At 38.1% G+C, this 26,536-nt stretch overlaps 1 protein-coding gene across 1 annotated transcript in view; it reads left to right on the top strand.

Moving 5' to 3' along the window:
* RhoGAPp190 (Rho GTPase-activating protein 190) overlaps positions 1–26,536 on the top strand; it is a 228,577-nt gene that overhangs the window by 83,281 nt on the left and 118,760 nt on the right. Inside the window, exons 19-21 of the mRNA XM_071696915.1 lie at positions 1,034–1,232; positions 3,373–3,575; positions 24,601–25,005. Coding sequence (XP_071553016.1) covers positions 1,034–1,232; positions 3,373–3,575; positions 24,601–25,005 — 807 coding nt within the window. The remainder of the gene's footprint in view (positions 1–1,033; positions 1,233–3,372; positions 3,576–24,600; positions 25,006–26,536) is intronic.

Genomic DNA, 26,536 nt, shown 5'->3' on the forward strand with positions numbered 1-26,536 from the left:
ATTGCCTTTAGGTTCTGGTTCAGGATGAATATGCCACGGTCATTGTAGTTGTAATAAAGATTTTATATTTATTCATTTGAAATTAGAAATAAACCACACTTTTGATATTTGTCAAATTAACTATCAAGGGTGTGTAGTTGAAACTTTTTGTCCATGGTCATTCGAGAACACAAGGTTTGCTTTGTTTACAAAATTCCCACCTGTGGTATTGCTTTTAGACACCTTGAATTGGTATGATTTATTAACATTAGTCTTAGTCTCTCTTTTTATCATCTGTGATTCAAACAGCCATCAGAGGAAGACTGGGAATCATCGTATGTCTAAAATAACTTCCTGATGATGAGTATGAATATTAGCAGTGGTGCTTTCTTTGCATCTGCTTGTTTTGCGAGCATTCATTGTAATGGAGGTACTAGGTGTGTTCTTTTTCTGTCATAAAGTGGAACAATGATTTGTTCAGTAGGTCTCAGAAGTCCCCCCCCTTTTTTTTTTTACCAAACCAAATTAGACTTGAAAGAATAGCTTTGAGCCTTATGTTCATGTAAAGTTGCTTCCATTGTACTAGCCAGGTTTTAGATGTTTGATTTTTTCTTATAATGGTAACCACAGAATCTGTTGAGATTGGTTAGTGCCTTAATAATCAGTAAAGTTAACATTAAGTTTGTGATGTTTTATTGGTTAACACATTGGAACTAGAGCCTGTGTTTCCATTATAACTGTCAGAATTGGCATGTTCTCTAAATTAAATCACCAAATGGAAATATTCTTTCTAAGGAATTACCATGAAATCACAGTCCATTTTAATATCAGTGTTTTTAGCTTTGCACTAGGATTAGTGAAGGAGATGAAAAAAAAAGACCAAAGCCAGTACATTTTAGTCTGCTCAGAGCATTGTTGTCCAACAAATCTTTATTCTCATTGGGCCACGTATTTTGTGCAGAATGCTGCTAACCACTAAGTTCTCTTAATTGGAGTTTCTGCAGTGGACTTAGTATTGTATATGATTAATCTTTTGTTTGTTTTATCTTTTCAGCTGCATTTTATACACCCTTCTTTAAGGAGGTATGGGATAAGAAACCAGAGATTGAGCAGGCGTTTAACATGGAAGACCCCTCAGGCTTGGACGACTCTGGTGAGGGTACCCTAGAACGACCTCCTCACCATTACCACCGTAGCATCACACTGCCACCACCAAGACGTAGCCTTCCGCCCAGATCTCAGTCTGCAGAAGGGTGAGTGAGATATAAAGTTTTTGCAATAAAACTGCTGAGAAATGTATGCGAAAGAGACTGGTAGAACTTAATCTGCAGAAGAGTGATCAAGATTTGATATAATTTTCACAAACTGTAGGAAACCTTTTGTGAGAAGGACCTAGGAATCAACATTGTCTTTAGCTTGTCACTGTAGAGCTGCATAACTAGAAAAGGAAGCAGTTTGTCCACTTACTGATATTAGGATAACATTCAAGTATAAGGAAATATCTAGGATGGTGTTCATATCCTACATAGGGCCAAAACAAATATGCTTCTTATGTTTGGTTACTGCACTTAAAGAAACACAAAGAAATAATAAAGAATGTGTAGAGGAGGGCAGTAAAGATGATACCTGAGAAAGAGAGTTGTGGGTAAATGCTGAGAACTGAGAATATTTCTGCATTGTTGAAATGCAGTAAAGCCTTGTGTATATTAAACTGATGACAAGGAAAGAATGCATGAAATGGTGTATGCAAAGGAAACATGAAAGGACAGGAATAAATGTAGGCTCTTTTGCCATAGCCACCCCCATGATGGGAGTGCCTGAAAGAAATGGACTCCAGATATAGGCAGACAGATAGACAAGGAAAGACAAACTAAGATGTATGAATTTCATACCAGCCCCTCTCATACAGAAATGATGGATTCAAAACAGTGATAGTGTTAGGGAATAGATAGTTACATTTCTCCTTATCACAAAATATTCCCTCAAAGGCTCAGTCCTCTGTTCTTAACGCTACCTCGCTAATGCGGGAAATGGCGAATAGTTTGAAAAAAAAAAAAAAAAAAAAAACGTTTTATGTATGCACACACAGGGAGGTACTACTGACTGAGTGCCGGGAGGAGTGTATGTCACATTTCCCCCTCCTGACCTGAATTGTTGTGTTTCCCTTTCTTCCTCCTGTATATGTGGGTAGCTGGAATTCATTCCACAAATGCAAACTTTACTGGCCATCTATCATATAGCACTTGAGAGCTTATAATTCACAGTTCTCTATCCCAAATCACAAAGTTATCATATCCCCAGGGAAAGGGGAGTAAGAGAATTACACGTCTAATGCATGTCATAAGAGGATGGGAGTGGGGTCTTAGAATCTCTCCGATATAATTTTACCACAAGGGTGATGGATGGTTGGAATAAATTTAGGGATGTAACTGTAATTGCTAGTAGTATACAAATGCTGAAAAAGCTGCTTGAGGTTGAAGAAAATTATAGAGTTGGGTCCTTCAAAAATTTAATTATTTTCCATCACTGTATGAACAGATTACTACAAGTGGGTATTGGCGTGCATGTGCACTTAAACACATACAGATGGACACGCACACACACTTGGAGAGTTGTGTTACAGGGAAAGACTAGAGGGCCTGGGACATGAGCAAATAGGGTGGAGGAATACTGGAGGGAGAGAAATGGTGGAAGAATGCATGGAATAGTATATGTGAGAGAGGCATGTAAGGACAGGGATAAGTGGAGACTCTTTTGCCTTGGCTACCCCTTGATGGGAGTTTCTGGAGGGAATGGGTATCAGAAATATAAATAGATAGAGGGTTTAGATTTGCCTGCCTAGAAGAGAGAAGAATGAGGGGTGACCTGATTATAACCTTTTAAGGTTTTAAACCATCTTGATGTTGTAGATAGTAAAGAATTCTTCAAAAGATGCAGGGATAGAACAATCAGAAGCCATGATATGAAATAAAGCAAGAAAAAAGATAATAAAGTTGTAGAAGTATACTTTTATTGTAAAAGAGTAATGAATGAATGGATTAAAATGAATGATGAAAATGTAAATGCCAACAACATACATAAGTTAAAAAGTTGTATGATATTAAAGAATAAAGACACGGTGCTCCATAGGTAAAGAACTCCTTCCCCACATAGTACAAATGCAGGAAGTAATTACTAGTAAGTGATTACACATACTTACTGAAAAGAGTTTTTATTTATTTAGTCATTTTACTGTGGCTTCTATGTGTGAAAAATACCATTCTAGAACACATATGTGAGTGAATCTGCTCAAGAAAGTTTAGCATTGTAATGACAATTAGGTTTCATGCTTTGATAACGTAGTATATGACTTCATCAAAAAGAAAAAATCTTTCTTTTTATATCGTCTTTCAGAAGCAGTTCGGAGATATACGAGACTGTTCCGACAGATGGTTCTCTGGGTGATGATCTAGATGAGCCCCTCTCTCCTGTCTTTCCGGATGATCAGCCACTCACACCCTCAGATGATTCAGACATATACTCCCACATTGATAATGATGAAGAAGAGCACCTTGTCAAACCCTCACAGCTCAAGAAGCAACACAGATTTCAGCAAGGTAAGAATATTGAATCTTTAGGTCTTGCTTTTTAAGAATTTGCTGATTGATTGGGCTGACTATCTTGTGAGTAGAAGAACTTGAATACTTGTTTATTTTATGGTACGGTTTCTGGAACATTGTTTTTAAGCTTACTAACTGTGTAGCATTTCATCTAAAGAAGGTACTTTTCTGAAACTGGTAAAGACAAATAACCATAACTCCTGTCTCTGCACGTTTGCCAAGGTCAGTTCTGTTCGGCTGTTGTCATATAACTCATAGCTAATAATTGTTTCTTTTATATTAAGAGAAGCAAACTGAAAAATATTATTTTATATTTTCCAAGGCTGACAGTCATATGATCCTTTTGTCTGGCACCTTGGTAATTCTATTCAATTGTGACAGTTATAATGACTTTAGGTTAGTTTTATTCAGCGTGGTATTGGCCTGCCTTGCAGTACATTTCTTCAACAGCTCTAATTAGTATCCTTTTTAAAAGTTATTTCAAAGATTATTTGAAATAGGTATTGATTTTTATGTGCCTTACCTTCTGTTTTAGTTCGCACTCGGCAAGCTTTACACTTTTATCCTATTTAGTTGGCACAACTTTGGAAAAATATCTAGAACAGCAGTTCAATTTTTGTATCAAGACTTTCATTTCATTTTTTGAGGAGATGCCTGACATGTATGTTTTTGTGAAAATTACTTCATATTTTCTTTACTTAGAAAACAGTAGCCACTTTGTCTGCATACTTATTGCAGCAGCTGTTGTTTACTTATCTTGCATGCTGAACTCGGCAGCTATCTTGTCTGTGTTTTTATAGACAAAGAATATGTTACTCTTACTCACTTATTATGCATATTTGATGTTGCATATGTATTCCAGTTATTGTGCATGCTTGACAGTATCTAGTTAATGTGCATTTGTAATTTTGGACTCATTTTTTTATTAGTGTATGTTGAGAACTTAGTAGCCTTATTCCATTGATATTCTTATCTTAGTTTTAGTTACCAATTTTTGTTGATATATTTGTATAGTGTTTCATGTGTATGCTTGACAAATGATGTAGTAGAAATTGCATCTTATACCCTTTTCTAATGTTCCCTGTGGTATGATTTATATTTGGCTTGATGTAGATTATTGATTGATGGTACAGGGGGGTAATGAGTTACATCCATTAACCATGAAGTGTAAGGTTTAGGTTTGCTCCAGGCAGGATTGCCATAAAGTTATTCTTTATATCTTAGGACCCAGGAGCAACTTTTGAAATGTTTTCAAAGGAATTGTATTTCTGTATTGTGGTTGGCACCAAATGTATGTACTGAAACAAATGACATGTTTAGAATCAAGGTTACATGTCTCGGGTAGTGTTAACCAAACTGCCCAAGAACAGAAATAGTTGGAGAGCCAAAAAATGAAAGAAAAATGCAACACCACCTTTCTGATATAGGTTGGCTTAAGAATATGGGAAAGGCTGCAAGCAGTTCTGTAATAAGAGTGTGTTTTTAGAACCAAACATCAAAGTAAAGGAAACCAAAATGAAAAGTATAATTTACACAAGAGGCCAGCTGATCTGGCACTTATGGTACAAGAATCTTTGTAACTGCCTGAAAATTATCATTAGTTGAAGAAACTTTTCCTCGCATCATTTTTAGTATTACAGTCTTTAGACTTCTTTGACTTCCTTTAGAAAAATTACCATCTTTTTAAATCATTTAGATATTACAGAGTAGACTTCTAAGTTTAAGGATTAGAAATTTAGAAATTCTTAGGAACTGAAGTTGTTCTTTTTTTTTTTTTTTTAACTCATTGCCTTGTCTGCTTTAGTAAGGTAATGTTAGGTACAAATTAATAGTAGCCTCATTTCCACACACCCTTTCTTTAGCAGTCATGTATAATGCCCTAAAATCAGAGCCTATCAGTCACAGCAGTGCTCCACAGACTACTACACATGTTCCTTAATCCATCCATGACCTTAGCCACCTCTTTCAACCTTTTACTTTCTTCAGCCCCCATGGCTCCACTCATTGCTTTATTCACTTAAGATACGTAGCTTAAAGCACTCCACTTCCCCTAGGTTCTATCCATTCAAACTTGCACTCAAACCATCCCATCCCCCTACCTCTGCATCTCGTTACCTTACTTTTGTGCTCATTAACCCTTGACTTTGTCCATTCACAAACACTTCCGAACTCATCACTAGCTTTTGGGGTATCTTTGTGGAGTCTTCTACCAGAGCTGTGTCCTTCTCAAACAGCACCTGATTTACCTCGTATCCCTCCCCCATCCTCTAGCATACCATAGACTCTTCACTCACTCCTAAGACCTTTGAATTTACCCCCTCACCACCCCTATACATAGATAGATTAAAACAACCATGGTAACATCAGATTAAAACAACCATGGTGACATCACAAGTCCTTGATATAGATTCATTTTCACCAGGAAACACTTGCCTTCCTCCCTTCCTGCTCACACACACACACATATCTCACTCTCCTTGTAAAAACTCCATGTTGCATTAAGTAACTCCATTTCCTTGCTATATTTGTAATACCTTCACAAGGCGTCTCTGTCAACCTTATCATATGTTCTTTCCAGATTCATAAATGCCACACGTAATTCACACTTTTTCCAAGTATTTTTCGCATATAGTCCCAAGAGCATGTTCCTAAACCCACATTACTCCTCCCCATTCAGATGTATGCATGCCACATACCACCACCCTTTCAATCACCAATTTTCCTTACACCTCATTGGGTATACCCAGTAGTACCACTCCTCTATACACCTTACCAGGTATACCCAACAGATACACATGGTTGTGATTCGAGCATTCACTTCTCTCCGCATTATCTTTTATATAAAAGCTTTACACATGCATTCTGCTAGCCCTGTGGCACCTCATGATGGGTCATACTAGAGGAAATTGATTTAGCTCCACAGTTGAATTTAGACTGGATGTGTAAAAGTTGTAAGGTTACAGGAAAATATAAAAGAAGGAAAAAGATAACACTGATTTGTTGTTTATGGAAAAGTTACAATATTTGCAGAGACCATGTCCACCCCACATATGTTTTCAAAAGCAATGTCATCTTATATTTTAGTACTTTGTCATCATTCCTTTTGCCTTGATTACTATCTGTAGACAATAGGGTTTGGAATTGGCAAGGTTCCTGAAGTATTCTTAAGTCTGTGTTTTGGATCCATGGGATTTTGATCTCCCAAATGAGGCGAGGCACTGATGAGGGTGTTGCAGGAAGCAAGCTTGGCTTTCATCTGATTTCATCAGTTTTCAATTAGGTTAAGGTCTGGGAAGATCCTAGGCTACTCCCGTAGTTGATTAGTTATCTCTTATAATCTGTTCCTTACTTTTCTAGCCTTATGGCATGGGACACTGTCTGGCATAAAGTGATCATACCTGCATCCTCGTAAAGAGGAAGCAGACGGTCCTTAAGCACCTTCAGAGATTCCACATTTTTAAGAAAGTGAAAGCAGAAGAGTTTCAAGGACTTTTGAGATAATAGAAGTGTGTGATGGTGCAATAATTAAAAGGGTTAGAATGGCTGCACCATGGTATACCTCAGAGAAAGATTGAATAAAGTCTGGATTTTTAAACATATATGAATGAGATGAGGAAGGATTGGAACTAGCTCTGTGACATACTTTCCTGGAACATGAGGAGGTTTGCTGTCCTGATCATGCATGCGCCTTACCCACCTGTAGGTGGGAGAGTACTCAGGAGACCCTAAATGAAGAAAATATAGGGAAGGGAATAAGCTTAGTATGAAAGAGGGATGGATGGAGATTAGATGTGGAATCGTAGAGTTTTGAGTTAGAGAAAAATAAGGTGCTAAAAAGAGCAATTGTACCACCTGGAGCATTAGTGATAGATTGATCACATATGAAGAGAGGAGGGAAGGATTGAATTGCATAAGTCACTGGAGATGCCTGTGATTAAGGACTAGAAGGGTTTATCTCTTGAAGTCAGTTAACACGCTTTATTTCCTCAAGGGCATGCCTTATTGTTTGGAGAAAAGCAATGCAGTTATTCTGAGCAGAAAGGAAGGCAAAATGAAATTCAGGATAAGGGAAGAGATTCATGGCCTGGTATACTGTGTTCTTGATGCAACAGGCTTCAGAGCAAAAGCTGTGAAACCATGATTGATGGATGGAGAGACTAGGTAGAAGAATGGACATGGGACTCTCCCCTTGCCAAGATGACCCCTTTTATATAATCAGCAGAGCTGAGCGCATCCTTACTTGCAAAGCAGTGTTTTTCCCAAGTATGAATTCTTTGTCCATTAAACCCTCCCAAACTGCTGAAGCTGTCATTTGAAAAGCATAATGGGGAGTTGATGTACCCAGCTGCAGGTGATAAGATTGTAATCAGAAGACTACAATGACAGAATAGGGTATCTATAGTGGGACGATTTACAAATAAAACTAAGGTTGAGTGCGTTAGATGACTGGCCGTGAAGATGTGAGTCATGGGTTGTTCTGAGTATGAACGAATATGGCCTTTTTTTTTTTTTTTCTTCCTGGCATTACCATGTTGACTCAGGGGGGTGGCATTGCTGTTTCCTGTGGGGCATGTGGTGCTGGGTATAGATGAAGGCAAGCATGTATGAATCTATACATATATGTATGTGTATGTATATTTTAATTTTTTCATTTATGTGTGTATGTATGTGTGTGAATGAGTGGATGGGTCTTTCTTCGTCTGCTTCCTGGCACAACCTTGCTGATACGGGAAACAGCAATCAAGTATGATAATAATAATAATAATGATAATGATAGATAATAGTAATGATAATGATGAAAGGAACTTAACTGCACCGGGATTATCCCGAATAGAGCCAAGGCAGTCTTTGTGGATTATGTTGAAATCCCCATGTATAGAGGATTTCAGCATGTGAATATGAAGAGAGCAGTAGTTCATACCAGGTCATATGTAGTCAAAGAGTTGTACATAGAAGTAGAATGGGATTGTTGTCATGAGCAGTTTTGATTTTAAATTTTTCTTGTACTGGCTCTTCTTATGTGGTGTTCTGCCTCTTGGCAGGCTCTGTTTTGTGGATTTGACTTTACGAGCTTTTCTTCTTTCTTCGTGTTTCTGTCATGATAACTTTTTTCATGCCCAAGTCCTCTTTCTCTATCTTGGTCTTTAGTCCTTGTATCATTCTTTTCGCAGTCATGTCATTCAGTAGACTTCTTCCTTGCTGCATATTTTTTCTTTGCGATATTTCTGTGAGTAGACTCTTCCCCTCTTCCACTTTACCAAAACTTTTTTGTTGACCAAAACTTTTTTGTTGACCAAAACCTTTTTGTTGCTTTGATGTCCTTGCCAATTTTTCTTCATTGATTATCCCCAGGTGTGTGTTTCAAAGCTTTTTGATAGTTTCTTCTGCTTTCAGAGTCTGTGTTTCTGCACTATACAGAACTATGCCTCATCCTACGCTTTATAAGCTTTATACTATTCTTTCCAGCTTCAGGACAAGCTTACATGTGATAAGTCTTTTCTCTAAGTTGAAAGCTGCTCTGTCCATAGGAGTTGTAATCATCTCCAATGCAAAATACATCACTTCTTAGACACTTTAAAATATGGTTATTGAGGTTTTGTATTTTTGAAGATTGAAATGTCAGCAGATCCACATACCTGCAAATTAAAGTGGAGGTAGTGTTGATTGAATAAAGGCACAAGTATGCGATTGTCTCTTATACTGATTGGTTTCTTAAATTGAATGATCTTCAAGTTACTGGTTTTTGAAAAGAAACGCATTGCTTCTGAAACTGCATGATAGTAATGGTCAAATGCCTACCACAGTAATAGAATGGCCAAGAGTATTTAAGGGATTTGAAGGACATTCCAATATTTCTATATGAAAACTGGCATTAGGAGTGCTGTTGATGGCAGTATTCATATGTATGTTAGAGCTAAAATGGCATGAATTGTAAGAGTTGAATTTTTGAGAATGACAATCACTGGGATCTTTGAGAATATGGTATAAGTTCAAGGGAAGACAGTCAGAAACAGAGAACCCACCATGAAAGATGGTTGTATCTACTGTAGAATTCATAGACAGAAATTTACCAACATGTTTGAGTGTCTCCTTATTTGTAGCAGATTCATATATGCACCTCAAACCCTGGATATTTTGTAGATCAGTTATCTCTACACTTTCCAGTATCCAAGACTAAACAACGTAAGATGTGTTGTTTAGCTGAGCGTCATAGAGTGAAGTGATTGTTTTTTGCTTGCATGAAAAATGTTTGGAAAGATTGGATGTAACCTCAGCAAGTGGTAACCAAGGGGAAATGTCAAATTATCAGAAATAAGAGTGGAATTTAAGCTAAGAAAACAAAATGTTTTGAAATTGTAAAGAGAAATGATTTACAGGAAGTTAGGTGTTTGAGCATGTGTGCCAGACCACTGAGGAAGGTATTCAGTGTGATTCTAACCTGAACTAGAAATCTTTAGTGGGAGGGAGTTCCAAGGTATTTTTGCCTTAAGCAACTGAGGTCAATAATTTCACATAGTACAGAAGTCATGTGATTTTATAGTTTGCTCTTGTTGATTTTTTCTTTGCTTACACTTCAGACTTGTGCATCTCGTCTGTAGATATCCATATGTTCTTTATCATCATATCTTAGAAAATGTATCTAGGCATAATCATTGCATGTATTTGTAGAACCAAGGCAATTACCTCTGAAAGTATGCCTTATATACATTGTACTTAGAAATTATTGATAAGGAAAGTTTAGCGTGGGACTGAACTGACCTTGGCAATCATAGAGATATGTGCAATGATTTTTAATTGCCGAATCCTCAAAACGGAATTACTTTTTAGTTTCTTAGGATGGTAATGTTAGTTTTGAAAGTAATTATTGTATGTTTCAGATTAATAGAAAGTAAGGTTTACCAGATATAAGAGAAACACTATAATTTAGAATACTATTTTATGTGAAACTAATTCAGTTACTTTGTGAATTGTTTTGGGCATTTTTCCCCCCCTCACCACTGCCTTTCAGTGCATGCCGTTTAGGGTGTAACTACTGAAGGCCTTTTGTCATGGAACTTCAGTCTCTTGAAGTTGCGATTTCACTTTTGTCATTACATTTGAACGTGTTTTTTTTATTTTTCATAAGCTCTGGTCATGGAATAAGTCCTCTTTGAGACATTATTTTTTTTATTGTTTATTTTTATATATACCTCTGAAAAGGTCAGCACAAACATATCTTGCAGGATGTCAGATGTTACTGGAAGAGTAATTTTATTCCATATATTTTATTTGGAAGCACTGTATGCTAATATTTTCGTGGTATATTATTTTCTGATATTTCAGATTTTTTCTCAAAAACGGGATATATTTATTTATTGACTGTACTTTTATATGAACTAAATATATGCTGTTCAAGACTTCACTGCTACCATTTAGCTTTGCCATATCAACAGCTTCCCAGAAGTCTGGGCTAGCTCTTTATGTACTTTCCCAGGAAATCTGTAGACTCCTTATCATAACTGGGGACTGATCTAGCAAGGCATACAGGTATAGGATAACATGTGAATGTTTATGAAAAAATTTTTAAGAAGAAAGCTTTATATGACACATGTCTTGGGAAGTTGTACAAAATGATTTTATTCACACACATAATGGTAATGTTGAGAAAAATGATAAAAGCAAAGGCCATGTTAGTATATGGACTTTTGTAGACATGCTCGCACACACAATTCTTGATTTTGACTACCTGGTTAGGTTGTGATTTAAAGGGAGATAGTAGAAGAAACTTGAGGCAAAGAGGAAATCCATTCGTGGTAAATACATAATGGAAATTGCAGAGCTGAACAATTTCTTAATGAACATTAATAAGGAGCATGAGTTCAGAACATAGACCATTGTTATGCAAGTCTGTGAAATATACAGAGGAGTCAACATGCATATCCTTGAATACAAATTGGAGAGGATTTTTTTTTTTTTCACAAAATAGAGAGCTGGATTAATTGTTTAATAGATGTCTAAAAGCTGAACTTAGAAATATACTGTTCTGGAGTAAAGGCATCCCAGTTGCCAGCCAGTTTCTGTAAAGTATAAGAGGTCAAGAATTTTTTTAATCAAGTGCATTGGGAGGTTTTACCCTGTGAGTAAGCTTGTGTGCAAGTAGGAAGTGAAGAATGAATGGTTTCAGGTGAAGTTGAGTCTTTTTCAAGGTTTGTGTGATGTTGCCTTGGTTGTTTTATGTTTTGGGATAGGGTGATTTGGGGAAGTGAATGCAAGGGTTTCGTAGTAAGGGCAGGTCCTTTGTACGCTGATGGTAGGGAGCATGAGGATGAATCATTTGATTTTTGTAGATAGTGCAGTTCTGTTGGCAGACTTTAGAGATTCCGGAAGCTGGTGAATTTGTGAAAGGAAAATGTTTGTGAACGATAACAAAAGTTAGGTAATGAGGTACAAGAGCGGATAGTTTGAATGTATGTTTGGATGGGGAGAGCTAGGAGGAAATGGAGTGCTTTAGCTCACTGGAGTGAATGTATTAGTGGATGATATCATGGGGACTATAATTGAGTTATAGGGTTCTACATGTACTAAGGTCTTCGGTGCACTGAGGTGCACATGGAAAAAAGATGTTATGTGATAGGGCAAAGGTAGGTGCATTTGAAAGTTTAGTGGCCATGACGTTGTTGTTCGAATGTAAGTCTTGGGGCTTTCTTATGAAATGAAAGAACATCTTATAAGAATAGTAAAACAATCAAGGAGCAAGTGATATACTTTTCAACATACCAGTACTGAAATAAAGTACGTGTGTTGTGCAAGTGTTATATTGTTGAGGGTGGGGGAATCTGTGAGTGGAGGTTACTGAAATTTGAGACAGGAGTAAGGTTTTTTTTTTTTTATATATATTTACTTAAGGATTGATGGTTAGATATTGAGTGGTTTAGATGGGATGGGTCTAGTGCTAGTGCATAGAATCTTATATACCCATGGTGTTGTTGGAGTTGGCCTGTTTGAGGTTACACCATAAGTGAAGAGTCACTTCTGAAACTGATTGTAGTGCAGTCCCTGGGTAAGGGGTCTGAGAGTTATAGCCCTAAAACTTCTTTATGAAAGGGGTCATAGGTCAAGAAAAAGTCATATGTGTATGTCTTTTTGATAAGTAGAGTTATAGATGTAGATATTTAGTGTCTTTAGTGTAGGAGTTGCATCAGTTTGGGCATGAGGATTCTCGTGATAGGTTGAAGTGCCATTTGTGATTATGTAGATGGTTTGCATTTTGAATAAGGATGAAAAAGTATAACATGTACATGCCTGGGTAGTGTAGGTTCAGATGGATGTATGTTTGGTGAAGTTGAATTCAAGATTGGGTCAGGAGGGCAGGTTGAATCATTATAGTGTGATTGTGTTTTGTCAGTGTTGTATGTCTTCAGGGAGTTGGAGTGGATGAGGAATTAGAATTATGTAGCCATATCTATTTTTTAGAAATGTCTCTTAATATATTGTGCAAAGTAATGTTCTGTATCAGTACAAATATGTTGGAAAAGAATATGACTTTTGCATAATGAATGAACTTGAGCAACTACGTTTTCTCACCAGTACAGAATCCACCTCCTTTTTAGTTAACAAAAGTAATTATTTGTTGCACAGAAAGTAAACTGCCAGTTCCATGAGTGTGATGGTTGTGGTGGTGACAGCTCTGTGGTAGGGAAGGTAAGTAACGGTCGGCTCACTCCCTACTCCATACTCATTGGCTGTCTTCACCACTACCGCTCACAGCTTTTAAGATTGGTTGAATGTGCGTATCTATCCCTGCCTTTATTTTTACATTCATTATTTGTGCAATACATCGTATTTCATTAATGTTCACCACAATTGTAATACCATTGATGTGAGTGTATTCATGTAGAATGTATTGTGCGAATATACTGAACATATAGGAGGGAAGAGATTTACGGAGCTGTGACCCATCTCAGAAGCTGTAAAGGGTGGTAGTGAAGAGAGTGAGTGAGTGTTAGGTAGGGAGAGATTTGGCCACTTCTCTGAAACCCTTTGCCTCCCCTTCCACACTGCCATCACTACCACTGCAACCATTGTTGTTAACTTTTTTGTGCAACAGATTATTATTTTTATTGGAAAGTTTTGTGGGGCCTGGATGTGGAAAGGGAGCTGTGGTTTCGGTGCTTTATACATGACAGCTAGAGACTGAGTGTGAACGAATGTGGCCTTTGTTGTCTTTTCCTAGCACTACTTTGTGCACATGCGGGGGGAGGGGGTTTTCATTTCATGTGTGGCGGGGTGGTGATGGGAATGAATAAGGGCAGACAGTATGAATTATGTACATGTGTATATATGTATGTCTGTGTGTGTATATATATATATATATATGTATACGTTGAGATATATAGGTATGTATATGTGCGTGTGTGGACGTGTATGTATATACATGTGTATGTGGGTGGGTTGGGCCATTCTTTCATCCGTTTCCTTGCGCTACCTCGCTAACGTGGGAGACAGCGACAAAGTATAGTAAATAAATATAACTGATGTGATATACTCCATATCATAAAGAAAGTATAGTAACATAAGTTCCAAGTTCATTTTTTGAGGTAGGGACGTTTATAGAAAAAATTTAGTAAATATTTTATATCTTATCTGATGTATTTGTATTTAAATGAGATATTATATTGTACAGTTTATTAACACCTTCACTGTGGCTGGAGTGTACACTTTTTTTCACTGTTGCTGGGGTGTATATGCTTCAGCTTTTTTTCATTGCACCTGGGGACATGTATATACATACAGCCATTGATGTTTGCAGTGGCATCCCAAGTATTTTTTGTGGTTACTACAGCTGAAATTTTTCCGTACTCAGAGTAACCCATACACTGGTCAGCATATGTGGGGATGTCAAAGAAGCTTGTTGAAGATAATGGATATTATTGATGAAAACCCCTAGTAATCATATGTGTATGAGATAAAAACGCTTGGAAATATTACACTTCTCTCTACGTATGTCCTCATTTAGAATGTTTCTGGGGCAATTCATATGTCTGGCAGGAAAAGAAGTGCAAGTTGAAGGGTGCATTGATTTGTAGACGTTCACAGTGTCCACAAGGTTGATCTGTATGTCGTTTTATTTAGAACATCATGTTTTAGTTAACTTAAAACTTTTTTTTTTATAGAATATCCTACACTCCAAGTGTACTTTGGATATTAGGATTGCTGCATTGACTGTAATTCTACATTGCTTGAAATATGATAAAATGACAGTATCACTGAGAGATCATGATATAATGTGTTTGTATATTATGCAATAAAGATATGTGTCTATGACAGACTGCTAAAATATCTCATTTCTTTGGTGTGATCACAGTGAAATGAAATATTGAGGGTGGATCTCCAACAAATGACATGTTAAACCCAAATTCACCAAATCAAGTGAATCCAGTGGCCCCTTCAGCAGTTTGTTTTGTTTGATCTTAGGGAATTAAAAGTGCTTTCTTGGACCTTTATTACATTGTGAATTACCATCTTCTCACTCCAGTAAAAACTCCACCAGCACCCTTTGGCACCATGTCCACCTATTACTGCATGTCTACTTTTACGGGTGAATGCTTGTCAACATTTGTACTTTTTTGATAAAGCACACTTAAATGTTACACTCACATTTAACACCATATATTTGATTATTTATGTTATTCACTTATCTCATAGGAGGCATAAAGAACTTGTGCAAAAATCAATGGTTGTTGCTAAGTACATGTTATTTACGAATACAAAAGATTGATAAAGTGGAAGAGTGGGAAGTTGACTATGAATCCTTGAATAGGTAAAAGAATATTAACATGAATAGTAAACGGTCACACAGAAAGTGATAAAGCAGTGAAATAACAAATGAAAAGGCAGTGAATAGAGAGGATTAAATGTATTCATGTTTTATTTGAGTTGCGAGTATAAGCTAAAAGGTCATCTACTACTAGAGGAAATGAAACCTAATAAAGAACTAAACCATAAAATAATGGTTGAAAGTTTCAAATACCCCAATAAGAAAATGAAGAGAAAAAAAGCTAACATTAATCACCGTCTGATTACCTTCCACACAACAAATACAGTAGAAGAGCCGATTCATTTCTTCATGAAATTGGATGAAGTTTAGATGAACTTCGTATTTTAACCATATCTTTAACACATTGGTCAGTGCACAGTATATGGAGCTGTTATAGGTAAATTGAATGAAATTGCATATGGCACCTTAATGTGTTAATTAAAGGCCAGAATGAGCAATTGCTTGCATTTGATTCTTTTTGTAGGTATTCTTGAAGCCCCATCTTTTAACATTTGATTAAAGGCAGTTGTCCTTAATTTTTTATATGTCGCATGGCTGTTTCCTAATGTTTAAGGTTGCCTGCGTCATCTTGCTTAACTGTGGTGTTAGTCTTCACCCCTGTACCAGTGCTGCTGCTTTAGTTTACTTCTTGTCCTGCTGTAGGAGTGTTGTTTCACTAGCATACTACTTATGTTGATAGGTGTGAATATTCGTCTACTTTAAATGATATTAAGCCCATGAAATATTGGGTGGCTGTGTATTGACAGTTCTGTCATTCACTCACTCACTCTCTGCAAAGTGCATGATGTATGAGGGTAATAGTGTTGTTCATCAGGCTATATACACAGCAAGTGATGTGTACTAGTCTTGCCTTATATGAAAATTTTGTATTTGTAGGCATTCCATCTCTCTCTGACACCTTTAAGAGTGGACAGGTGGCTAAAACCAGTGCCACATGAGTGCAAGATTGAAAGCAATGCAATGTTAGTAGCAGCATTTGTAAGCACTGTCTCACGCTGACAACTTTAAGATTGGACAGATGGCTTAAGACAGTGCTACATGAACATAAGATTGAAAACTTTGCAATGTGAGTAGCAACAGATAATAACAGTGTTGTGAAATGGGTGGCATATGTGCTGTGTGCTATGTAATTTTTTTTTTTTTTTTTTTTTTTTTTTTTTTTTATACTTTGTCGCTGTCTCCCGCGTTTGCGAGGTAGCGCAAGGAAACAGACGAAAGAAATGGCCCAACCCCCCCCCCCCATACACATGTACATACACACGTCCACACACGCAAATATACATACCTACACAGCTTTCCATGGTTTACCCCAGACGCTTCACATGCCTTGATTCACTCCACCGACAGCACGTCAACCCCTGTATACCACATCGCTCCAATTCACTCTATTCCTTGCCCTCCTTGCACCCTCCTGCATGTTCAGGCCCCGATCACACAAAATCTCCTTCACTCCATCTTTCCACCTCCAATTTGGTCTCCCTCTTCTCCTCGTTCCCTCCACCTCCGACACATATATCCTCTTGGTCAATCTTTCCTCACTCATTCTCTCCATGTGCCCAAACCATTTCAAAACACCCTCTTCTGCTCTCTCAACCACGCTCTTTTTATTTCCACACATCTCTCTTACCCTTACGTTACTTACTCGATCAAACCACCTCACACCACACATCGTCCCCAAACATCTCATTTCCAGCACATCCATCCTCCTGCGCACAACTCCATCCACAGCCCACGCTATGTAATATACCCCCTTTATTTGATGAATGCTATAAACTAGTCCCTTTTCATGTGATGGGTGCTATACACTAGTCCGTCTTTATAGGAAAACCTTGTCTAAGGTACTCATAGGCATATACTTGATAAAGAAAGTGAGTAAATAGAAGAAAGTGGAAAAAGGGAGAACAGATTAGCAATAATCGAGAAGATGAAAACTCTGAAAGGAGAAATAAAGAATGCTAACTAGGGTTAATGGAAACAAAGAAAATAACATAATTAATGAAGAGAAAATAATCAGTAGCATGGAAAAATCCCAAATATACAGTTGATATAATGTGAACAAAGCTGAAAAAGAAAATGAGATTGAGCCTTTTAAAGTGGGAAGAATGCATGAAATCTATCCAAGGAAGATTAGCATGATAGTACAGATCGTGCAAGTCAGAATAGGAAGAATTTCGAAATTCCATAATCCTCAGGAGGAAGGATCATTCATATTTTGCAATTTTACAGATTTAGATAAGTGGGCCACAGATTGTTTTGTGAACAGGTATCTATCCATTTTTATCTCTGATGTTCCAACTGGTACTCCCACAGAGGGATGGCCACAGCAATAGTCTCTCCATAACTAAAGGACTTCAGTGCTGCTTCTCATCCTTTATTGCTTCACCCTTAATAGGCCACTGGCAGAGGGCAAGTGTAGTGCAGTGTTTGCAAAGGCTCCTGCATAGTATTCCCAAAGGCTACTATGTAATACTTCTACCTGCTACTTTTACCTAATGTTTCTACCTAATACTCCTGCCTAAATGTTCCTACCTAATACTTTCTATCTACTGCTCCTACCATTTTACCAAAAGGCAGGGCTAGCACATAGTGCTCACCACAGGAAAATCTAATTTTATGCAGAATGAGTTGCATGAGTTAAGAGTTGTCAAGTGTTACGTATGACAAGGAGAAATTGTATATTTGTGGACAGAATGCCAGTAGTCCACATGTTAGTGAGGCAGAAAGAAAAGACAGCTACCTGGGTCAGAGGAGTGAAACTTAACAACCACTAAAGTAGCTGGCTCACTATGCAGATGTCACAAGCCCTCCTGTTACCGAGGTGGGTGGCACTGGTAATATACCTCCCTGATCGTTGGCTGCCTTCCAACTACTACCTACCAAGAGAATATATGAAGGAAAATTATTCAAGTTTGGAGTTTTGGACAGTTTCTACACAACAGTAACAAATATTTTTGTTCACCTAATGACTGTTAGAATTTTATTTGTTCGTAAACTTTGCGAATATATGAATTGTTTTGAAATTTATGTAGATATGTAGACTGCCACACTCCATACAAATGTTTCACAACTTGTTCTAGATGGCATCAGTCAATCTCAACCCCACCTGTATAATGCTCGTGGCAATAGATATTATCAAAACATTTATTACCATCCCGCAACACATTCTCACATAAGATACTTGATACTGTTCTCCCCAGTAATGACAGAAAATGGTTAGCCACTATCATCACTGAACACTCTGCCAAAGTAATTCACAAAGGCTCGCCCACAAAATCCTCTAACTTTACAATGTCGTTCCTCAAGGAGCAGTTCTTTTTCCAACCCTTTTCATGACCCTCCATCACCTCCTGCAGACCAGTGTAAAAGTCTCTCTCATTTACCAATGATGTCACAATGACATTGAAGTTCACTAGTATTACCTGAACAATATCAAACATGTATTACCGCATCACATAGTTAGAACAGTGGCTGACTCAGCATGGAATTTCTGCATCACCACAGAAATTCAAGCATTGCTACTCAAACTACTTATGTGGCCTTATGAGTTTGAACCCCCCCCCCATATATATATATATATATGGGTATGTTTGAAGGAATAGTAGTTCCAACAATGTTGTATGGTTGCGAGGCGTGGGCTATGGATAGAGTTGTGCGCAGGAGGATGGATGTGCTGGAAATGAGATGTTTGAGGACAATGTGTGGTGTGGGGTGGTTTGATCGAGTAAGTAACGTAAGGGTAAGAGAGATGTGTGGAAATAAAAAGAGCGTGGTTGAGAGAGCAGAAGAGGGTGTTTTGAAATGGTTTGGGCACATGGAGAGAATGAGTGAGGAAAGATTGACCAAGAGGATATATGTGTCGGAGGTGGAGGGAACGAGGAGAAGAGGGAGACCAAATTGGAGGTGGAAAGATGGAGTGAAAAGGATTTTGTGTGATCGGGGCCTGAACATGCAGGAGGGTGAAAGGAGGGCAAGGAATAGAGTGAATTGGAGCGATGTGGTATACAGGGGTTGACGTGCTGTCAGTGGATTGAATCAGGGCATGTGAAGCGTCTGGGGTAAACCATGGAAAGCTGTGTAGGTATGTATATTTGCGTGTGTGGACGTGTGTATGTACATGCGTATGGGGGGGGTTGGGCCATTTCTTTCGTCTGTTTCCTTGCGCTACCTCGCAAACGCGGGAGACAGCGACAAAGTATAAAAAAAAAAAAAAAAAAAAAAAAAAAAATATATATATATATATATATTTTTTTTTTTTTCTTGCTTTGTCGCTGTCTCCCGCGTTTGTGAGGTAGCGCACGGAAACAGACGAAAGAAATGGCCCAACCCACCCCCATACACATGTATATACATACATCCACACACGCAAATATACATACCTACACAGCTTTCCATGGTTTACCCCAGACGCTTCACATGCCCTGATTCAACCCACTGACAGCACGTCAACCCCGGTATACCACATCGATCCAATTCACTCTATTCCTTGCCCTCCTTTCACCCTCCTGCATGTTCAGCCCCGATCACACAAAACCTTTTTCACTCCATCTTTCCACCTCCAATTTGGTCTCCCACTTCTCCTCGTTCCCTCCACCTCCGACACATATATCCTCTTGGTCAATCTTTCCTCACTCATTCTCTCCATGTGCCCAAACCATTTCAAAACACCCTCTTCTGCTCTCTCAACCACGCTCTTTTTATTTCCACACATCTCTCTTACCCTTACGTTACTTACTCGATCAAACCACCCCACACCACACATTGTCCTCAAACATCTCATTTCCAGCACATCCATCCTCCTGCGCACAACTCTATCCATAGCCCACACCTCGAAACCATACAATATTGTTGGAACCACTATTCCTTCAAACATACCCATTTTTGCTTTCCAAGATAATGTTCTTGACTTCCACACATTCTTCAAGGCTCGCAGAATTTTCGCCCCCTCCCCCACCCTATGATCCACTTCCGCTTCCATGGTTCCATCCGCTGCCAGATCCACTCTCAGATATCTAAAACACTTTACTTCCTCCAGTTTTTCTCCATTCAAACTTACCTCCCAATTGACTTGACCTTCAACCCTACTGTACCTAATAACCTTGCTCTTATTCACATTTACTCTTAACTTTCTTCTTTCACACACTTTACCAAACTCAGTCACCAGCTTCTGCAGTTTCTCACATGAATCAGCCACCAGCGCTGTATCATTAGTGAACAACATATTACATATTTTTTTTTTTTTTTTCATACTATTCGCTATTTCCCGCGATAGCGAGGTAGCGTTAAGAACAGAGGACTGGGCCTTTGAGGGAATATCCTCACCTGGACCTCTTCTCTGTTCCTTCTTTTGGAAAATTAAAAAAAAAAAAAACGAGAGGGGAGGATTTCCAGCCCCCCGCTCCCTTCCCTTTTAGTCGCCTTCTACGACACGCAGGGAATACGTGGGAAGTATTCTTTCTCCCCTATCCCCAGGGAAATATTACATGTTACAGATGGGTATTTACAGATGTTACCAGACTCCACTTGTATGTAACACTTTCGATGAAAAGTCACGGAACTGTGCAGCATTTTCATGGAATTTGCCATTCCAAAATGGTTTCTCGATTCCCTTCTCATTGTAGTGCAGTCTTGAAGTTACAGTGATCTTATGGAAAGAGTCTTAAGATTATATGAATGATCATAATAATGATATAGAATAATAATGATAGTAATGATAATTAAAAGTAATGATTATGGTGATGATGATGATGGTGGTGATACATGTATACTTGCATACGAATATCGTACTAGCCAGACTCCACATGCACGTGGTTACAATGCAATTGAGAAGTTGCATGTGGCTCGGCTGTATCCTAGTCAATGGACAGAAAGGAATAGTCTGACTGGGGACTTTCTTGCTCCATAGGAGTCTATCATTTTCCTTTCCCTGCTTAGAATGCAGCCTTGAAGCTGAAGGAGCCCCATGAAAGGGTTCCTGGTGTTTCACAATGATTTACAAACATTTACTTCACTGATATTCCCCGAATATGCCTGAATGTGGTAATGCCACAGGCATAAGTCTCCATTTTCAAGGCTGTATCATTGTCAGTAAATGGTAAGCAGCAGTTCCATCAAGGACCCTAATGCCCCAAAGGAGCCTGCATTACCCTCTGCCCCTAGGAAGGTAGCCTCAAAGCTACAAGAGCCCTATAAAAGGGATCCAGGTGTTGCCAATGATAACGGTAATTGACTTTACCTTGTCTTTTAGTGCATCTGTTTTCGTACAGTAATTGTGCCATGCAGTTTTTTTTTTAGTCAGAAACTTATGTTAATAAACTTATGATGTTTTGGGGACTTTAAGAGTGTATGTGGGGTTTCCATCTTTTATGTAGACTTTGTTTTCTTTTAAGTAAAAGATTGCATTACCCATAGCTCACAATTAGGCTTGGAAAATCAGCTTTGTCGATAATGCATATCAAGCTAAGATGGTGCACTACCTTCCCACCCTTACCTCTTTGAATTGTTTTGCTTGTGCTTCTTTGCTGATAGTGGAGGAATTAGGTATTCAGGTTATCTTTCCTTTTGCTGATTCAGTTATCCTCCTGTAATGTTATTTGATACATTGTCTCTTTGTCATTATAGTGAAAGTATCAATTCATGCTGTAGTTCCACATCCATATTTATCACATAATTCTTGTTTGCTGATTTTTATGCCTTTCATGGCCTCGCCTTAGTTCCCATCTCCCAAACACACACACACACACACACACACACACACACACACACACACACACACAAAAAAAAAAAAAAAAAAAAATAAATGTGAACATTACATTGGAACTGTGGACTTGTCGCATGACTCTTTGGTCAGAGTTCAACTATTGCTGCTGATTTATTGAGAGATTAGTGGTATTTGCAACCAATTTCCCAATTTAACCTGTTAGTTCATCATTTTGTTCCCATTTAAACTAGGTGGATTAGTTGCATAGTGTTTCTCAGTTATCTTTTACATGCCTTCTACTCCTATCAGTGCACACAAGTGAAATGTGATCTGTCTAAGCAGGACTTTAGACATTCATGTTGCACATTGATTAAAGTCAACACATGAAACTAAAGTCTTCACTTATACTTCCTCCTCCACACACCAGATGGCTCCAGTGCACTTGGTCACAGTTCATTCCAATGGCATCTCTGTCTACACAATTCATTCTGCTGGCTTCTCTTCCCATTGCAGTTTATTCCATTAGCATCTCTGACCTTCACAATTCATTCCACAGGCATCTTGTGTCCATTTTTTCCCTGATCATTTTTCTAAATGCATCTTCATTTTTTCTCTGGTCATTTTATGCACTACTGTAGATCTTCCTGACCAACCAATGTTCTACCATTTGTACTGAGTGGCTGTGATGTGCTTATCTTTGTGCTGGTCTCTCTCTCTCTCTCTCTCTCTCTCTCTCTCTCTCTCTCTCTCCTTTAGAATATTGGGTTTCATGTACATTATGTACTTGAATTCATCACATTCACTAGAGCTTTTCTCCTTGGAAAGTTTGCTTCACCATCCTTACTGCACTGTACTCCCAGTTGCCTAAACAAATAGCCCATTTTCACCAAACTTAGTGGGAGACCTTTTTCGTAGTCTTGCAGACTTCTTTGACGTGTGGTCACAATTTGCTAATAATTTTTCCATAGTTAAAGAGGATTTCAGTTATCTTTACAGTTAGTGACCAGATTTACATGGTAATGAATGTATAGACTCCTCTCATGGTCCTTTGGACTTGATTACCATATAGTAGTGGTTCATTGTATTTCATGCCATAACTAGACTTTGAGATGTTGATAGGTTCCTAATTGATGTCTCAACTAGTGGGTCCAGTTGCTATCATATTGGAGTTTTAGACAATTCTCAGGGCCCCTTTGACCAAACACAGATAATGGATGACGTTCATATCATTCGGCATGTATCCTGCCAAGGCATTATCACATAGAACAGCATCCCATCTATTTTGTTCAGGTTAAGTGTATTGTGAGGACTTGCAGGTAGAGAGGGTTAAAGTTTTAAGGGCAAACATTTTGTGTTGGATTGGTGTTACCAGACTGTCTCCGTGTGAGGTTACATTGTGGGTGAAAAGTCACCTTTGGCGAGAGTATCACTGTGAGTACAGTCTTGCCAAAAAACTTCTTACTCCAAAGCAGTCCTTCATATTCCTCTTTCTGGAAGTAGTGCAGCATTGGGCTGCAGCAGTGTCTGGAAAGTAGGTCTTGGGTAACACTAGGACCCTTTCTTAGAAAGGGGCCCCCTGGTGCAATTATGAATGAATTAATAGATTGGTTATGTACAGGCAATGTTGGGGCTGCTAAACTGTATGTAATTTAGCGTATTGTATGAGTTTTAGCAGAGACTTAAATGAGGCATTACCCTCAGCCTGTCCCATCAAAGCTTGGAAAAGTATACGTCATACTTAGTTTCATCCCACTGAGTTATTTTTGACTGATTGTGATTGAGTTTTCCTTCCCTGAAGAAGATCAGTTACTTCTTGTTCAGAATATGATGAGTTATTTCCCTGTTCCAGTTGAATGGGATTACATCTTTTCCTTATACTCATATTGGAATGATATGATACCTTGAAGAATAATAGGGGTTGTATTGCTGCCCTTGAGATTTGATGGATTTTTTTTTTTTTCCTCCCCCTTGATGAAAAACAGTTTTATTGAGGAAGCTTAAAGAGTAATTGTTTGTCATTGACAGATGAATGATTGTTTGGTATCTCGTTTGATGTCATTGATATATGTATGATACTGGGAGTTGTATTATTAGGTTATGAAATTTAGGGCACAGAAACTTGCATTACACATTCAAATTATATAATACTTTTATGGAATACTGTATATGAAATGAAGTAGAAATGGATTACCATACTTTTATGGAATACTGTATATGAAATGAAGTAGAAATGGATTACCAAGTTCCATCATTTACAGAATTAAGAAGTGGAAATTGAATGCATTCTGATACCCATAAGTGGTTCACTTCAAGAGCAGTTCCTCTCTTTGGCTGGCAAATATCACGGTTGCATGCTTAACATAATTTTTTGTCATATTTGTTTTTCAGATTGAAGATTATTTTAGGTTCTCTGAGATGTTCATAAAGTAATTAATGGCATTCACTTAGATTTATGATTTAGTGTTTTCACACGCAAATGCAAATGCCAGGTTTCTTCTTCATTACAGAATTATTCCGACAATCATATCCAAGCACAGAATCTCTGCCCACAACAGTGTCTTCCCGCTCCAAGGTTTCCACCCAGGCCTCGGACCTGGAGCCCACATATCCACCCCTTCCCCCATACCCTCCCCCACCTCCTTCAACTTCTCCACCACCCTATAGTTTTGTCGCACGTGACCAATCCTTTGATGGTGGGAGTGGGGGAACATGTCACCGGGATGGGGCCTCCTCCCCATCCCAGCATGATCGACCCCCTCCTCCATACTCATTTGCCCCACGTACCCTGCCCCATGATATGAATAAACCCCAACCTGCCCCTAGACACCAGTTTTTTAAGGCAGAGAGTTTGACGCTTGACCATGGGGCCTCTGACCGAGACTACCTTATGATGCAAGAGCGCGCTGACAGGGGTGAATATCCTCATTTGCTCTATCACACTCTGGCACACTTTATTATTTGGCTTGTCACTGTAAACCAGTTATTTTAGCTTGCTACTGTATATTACACCAGTACCTCCATCATCCAGGATGAGTTTAATTAGACTATCCATTTTCCAGGAAACTAATGAATATTTCTAGTCATTCTTAGATCATACTAGTATAAACCATAGAAAAAACATAAGTAAACACAGCAGCGATAATGTTTTAGTCAATTGGGTCCCAGATAATCAAGGTAGTGGTGTATAGGGACAGACCAAAGCCTGGGTGCATGTGTTACCTGGGAGGTGGAACTCGAGTCATCAAAACCATCCTCATCGTGAATTGTAGTTCTGAGATTTGAAAGTTGAACTCAGTCATCGCATGTATCTAAAAGTGTAGAAAAATATCAGATCTGAGGAATTCTTGACACTGGATGGTTTTAGCGGGGCATCTAGAGACACAGTTGAACATAGGGATAACATTCACTGCATTGCCTACACTAGCCTTCCAAACATATTTTTTGCATGACAACATTCTTCTCATTCTTTTGGATATTGTCCACCTTGTCTTTATATTTCATAATTATGACCCTGTGCTATGCTTATCCTTCCCTGTAGCATACACTGATCTCTACCACACTGACCCTTCCCTACAACATGTACCATTGTCTTCCATTAGGTACCACATATACCACTTTCCTGTACTGTTTACTCCACTAACCATTCTATCACATTTGTCATTTAAACTTTTCATTGTTTACAGCAGTGAACATCATATCACATTAATATCATGCATTGATTTTAGTCCCATATTGACAATCCCATGACACTTTTAAAATTTTTCGACAGTAGCTTCCCTTCTTAGCTTATATTTTTTTTATATTGTACTGTTTTCAAATTCTGCCAGAATTGCTGTAGACAGTAATTTAGGAAAACCAGAGGTGATATTTTCCTGAATATTTTACAGGAATTACTCTATTTCAGGTTGCTAAAAGACTTCATATTATTTTGATACAGCAGAAAAACTCTATAGCATCTTACACATTCTTAAGATTGGGTTTTTACTTGGAATTAAGAAAAGGTATCAGAATCTCAAAAGCATGTTTTATGTTTCCATGGAATCGTCCTGATGAGTGAGGTTTAGTCTGTGTGTAAAGTATCCATCTGGTATATATGAGTTGATAGTTTTCTTTTATTCCTTATTAGCCCTTAAGAAACGCACCACTGGATGTTGAATGCTGTTGTTCAGTATGCTGCATGATAGTTCCTGTTTGCTTGCATGTTTAATATGGATAATCTTCTTAAATTAGAAAGAGGAATCTTGTCTTTATGTGTTGATAGTCTTTCCACACTTCCAAACCAAATGTAGGATTTTCCTGTCTACCGTGAATATTATGTATGTCTTGCTCTATGTGTTTTTGTTTTTGAAGTTGTGGAAAGTTTAGTTTTAATTGGCAATTAATACTGTTTTCATATAAGTTTTTCTTATCCCCATAAGTAGGTGAGAGATTCAGCATTCAATG

This window comes from Panulirus ornatus, chromosome 61 (assembly GCF_036320965.1).
Source record: "Panulirus ornatus isolate Po-2019 chromosome 61, ASM3632096v1, whole genome shotgun sequence".
Classification (NCBI taxonomy): domain Eukaryota; kingdom Metazoa; phylum Arthropoda; class Malacostraca; order Decapoda; family Palinuridae; genus Panulirus; species Panulirus ornatus.